Below are 3,900 nucleotides of genomic sequence, written 5' to 3'. Positions count from 1 at the left end.
TTTCCTATCCTATCCCATTGACTGTAACGCAAGAATGATTGAAAGCTTGTGCTCTATTATAGAGTATCATTGATGATGAAGTGAAATGATCAGTTTTTTTATATTGCTTTTTTTTTTTTTTTTTTTTTTTACCATAAGAGAACAAACAGGCTTATTTTAAGGAATGTTTTATTCTCTGGTCATTTTTATCCATTATCAGTAGCTTTCAGTGAAGGAAAAACATAATGACAAGCAGATTGAAACATCGACCTTGAATTATGGGTCCCTTTAATGGAAAAGCAGAATAAAGGAGCAGACAACTAATACAAGCCCATCAAGTTTGGGGACTCTGGCTAACTGCTCTGCCCTAATTCCTGTGACCCAAATTGTGTGCGAACAAAGGGGAATTATAACATTATTTAAGTGGTTAATGTATTTTAATATTCTTGTCTCCTGGGGACAATATTTTCCATTGTAAACTTGGTTTTAAAATCTGTGTCAGTGTTAAAGGATAAATAATAAGCACTACATTATTATTTAAATATTTTAGGAACAAAAGAAATATGAAGCTGAAGAAGGTATGAATAAAACCGCCTGGCAGAAAACAGTTAATAATAATCAACAAAGGTAGGATTATATGTGTTCTAAAAATCATATCTTTTAGGAATCCATTAGATTTCACATGTACTTTTAATTTTAAAATATCGTGTTTTGATGCACATTTCATGTTCCACATATGCTTAACTTATGGATAGTCTTGTTTGTTTAGTCTCTTTCAGCGTCTTGATTCAAAATCAAAGGATATATCTAAAATAGCTGCAGATATCACCCAGGCAGTGTCTCTCTCCCAAGGAATTGAGAGGAAAAAGGTGATCCAGCACATTAGAGGGATGTATAAAGTAGATCTGAGTGCCAGCCGACACTGGCAGGAGCTTATTCAACAGCTGACACATGACAGGTGAGCCGAGTCAGAGGCCATTTCAGGTCGTCTCGCATGAATACTTTACATACTGATGTTAAACACTATTTTCATTCTGGAATAAAGACTCATAACGTATTTAGTTAGTTTAAAATTTTTTAAATCATTTGTGATTTATTTCATCTTGAAAAATAATCCTATGAGAATTTTTTTTTTAATTCTCAGGGGGGGAAAGTAGAGACAGAGGCATAAGCTCTTCCAGATGGTAAAATCTGTATATTGGCTTTAATTTTAAAATGTAATCTTTGCAAAACGACGGAGAAATCACTGAAATGGGGTAGTCGGGCAATAGATCTTTTGTTAGCTAAGACCTTAATGATACATATCATTTAAAAGATGCATTGCGAACAATGAGAAGAGAGAAATTAAAGTGTTATTCTCTAAATTTGGTTAAGATAACTGATTATTTTTAAATTTATTTTTCAGTTATAGTCGACACATACAATATTATATTAGTTTCAGGTGCACAGCATAGTGACTAGACATTTGTCCCCCTGGTAAGTCTGGTACCCACCTGGCACCGGAGTCATCACAACATCATTGACTGTATCCCCTGGGCCGCATTTTCCATCCCATGACTATTTTTTAAACTTAAAACTGGCAATTTGTACTTCTTAATCCCTTCACCTTTTGGCAACCCCACTCCATCTGGCAACATCTGTTTTGTTTTTGGTACCTTTAAGTTTGTTTCTGTTTCTTTTGTTCTTTTGTTATTTAGACTCCACATATAAGTGAAATTATACAGTATTTATCTTTCTTTCTCTGACTTATTTCACATAGCATAATACCCCCGGGGTCCATCCGTGTTGTCAAATGGCAAAATTTCGATCTTCTTCATGGCTGAGTAATATTCCATTATATGTCTGTGCCACATCTTCTTTACTTACCCATTCATCTATCGATGGACACTTAGATCGCCTCCATACCTTAGCTATTGTAAATAGTGCTGCAGTGAATATAGGGGTTCATATATCTTTTCAAATGAGTGCTTTAGATTTCTTTGGATAGATACCCAGACATAGAATTGTTAGGTCATACAGTAGTTTTATTTTTAACTTTTCGAGGCGCCCTCATGCTGTTTTCCACTGGCTGCACCAGCTTAAAATCCCACCACCAGGACATGAGCGTTCCCCATCCTTCATGCTCTTGCCAACACTTGTTTCTTGTTGATTTATTTGTTAACAGCCATTATGACAGGTGCGAGGTGATACCTCATTGTAGTTTTGATTTGTATTTCTATAATGATTAATGAGGTTGAACATCTTTTCCTGTGTCTGTCGGCCATGAGATAAGTGATTAGTATGTCTTTGGGGTGCTAAAACATGCTAAAACAAATTTCAGGTGAACAGAAGAATTAAACTCAGAAGTTTATAAAGTAGGAGAAAATAGGGTATTTATCAATTCAGTGGACGGAGAACTTTCTGAGATCAAACACAATAGAAGAAACTACAGAGAGGAAATGAATGGATTTGAACTTTAATTTTTCTAGTGTATTTAATAACTATAAGAAGCATAACAAACTATGAAAAATTTATTTTCAGCAAATATGTCAGTTAATTTTTTTATAATTTTAAAAATTCATAATTTGAAAGTAAAATACTAAGGTCCCGAAAGTTTGAATAAACAAAAGACATGAATACACTCTTTATATAATATAAACTATTAATAATCAGATGGGAAAATATTCAATATTGCTGAAGGCTAATTTGATTTTTTAAAAATTTTGAGACCATATTTTATGTTACAAAAAATATTTTAGGTGCAAATATCCACAGCAGGAAAAAACTTGTCTTAGTCCTTGGTCAGAGGTTTGGTGATTTTTGTACACTTGGACATAATATGTCAGGAACACTTCAAACATTGTATCTCTAGCTCCAGTTATCCTGTTTTGGTGATTCTATCCTAAGGAAAATAGTCAGAATATGGAAAGGCAATAAAAATAAAGATTTTCATCTCTATATTATTTATGCGAGTAAATGAGTTAGAAACAACTTAAACATGTAATAATAGTAAAAGAGTTAAATGCATTACGATGCATCCATTCAATGCAGTATTAATCAGCCATTTAAAATGATGATAATTAAGATTATAATGTGTTCAGTGAAAGAAGGTAGGATATAAAAATGCGTATATATGATAATTATAATTGTAACTTTTAAAAAAGAAAGTAATCACTACCAGTATTTTGATATGTTTAAGATAGTAAGATTAAGGGTAACTTTTTTTCCTCTTATCTTTTTCTAAAGTCTGCTATTTTCTTTCATTTAAAATATTAAATATTAATAAAGTAATAACTTTGATATTTAATAAGTTATTGACAAAGTATTAATTTATTTTAAAATCTTTTAATAAATGTGATTTATACTACAAAAATAAACTAATTTTGTTTGTTATAAAAATTAATTTGGAAAATGGTTTTTTTTCTCTAGTTAACCATATTAAGCTCACTGTACTGCGAAAGCATAAATGTTGCTAAAGCGTTCATAGTGGTCATCTCCGTATTTTTTACATTTTAGTAGATACAAGAAACTGGTCACAGAGCTCACAGAGCTTGCCTCTACGCAGGGGCTGGGAGACTAGGACACTTATCGTTTTATGTTATTCTTTTGTACTGTGTGTGTGCATCTCCTAGTCTACTTATATAAATAGTTGGGGTTTTAAATTGACTAGATTAATTTTAATTTATTCAGTTGCTACAATGATTGTTTTAAAGCTACAAGTACTTCAGATTGCCACTGAAAACACTGTCTTGTGTTGGCTTGCAGGGCAGTCTGGTATGACCCCGTCTACTACCCAACTTCATGGCAGCTGGATCCAACAGAAGGGCCAAATCGAGAGAGGAGGCGTTTGCAGAGGTGTTACCTGACCATTCCGAACAAGTATCTCCTTAGGGAGAGACAGAAGTCAGAAGGTGCTAGTGGCTTCTCGACTCAACATATAAA

The 3,900-nt window shown here is 33.1% G+C and overlaps 1 protein-coding gene across 1 annotated transcript in view; it reads left to right on the top strand.

Annotated features, from left to right (window-relative positions):
* The window catches only part of LYST (lysosomal trafficking regulator), a 124,633-nt gene that overhangs the window by 78,523 nt on the left and 42,210 nt on the right, over positions 1-3,900 (top strand). The window contains 3 exon segments of the mRNA XM_025039064.1: positions 530-606; positions 749-937; positions 3,724-3,869. Coding sequence (XP_024894832.1) covers positions 530-606; positions 749-937; positions 3,724-3,869 — 412 coding nt within the window.

Source organism: Pteropus alecto, unplaced genomic scaffold (genome assembly GCF_000325575.1).
Source record: "Pteropus alecto unplaced genomic scaffold, ASM32557v1 scaffold189, whole genome shotgun sequence".
In the NCBI taxonomy this organism is placed as follows: Eukaryota; Metazoa; Chordata; class Mammalia; order Chiroptera; family Pteropodidae; genus Pteropus; species Pteropus alecto.
Note: the sequence above shows the minus strand (reverse complement) of the source record. Positions and strands in the feature narration are given on the sequence as shown.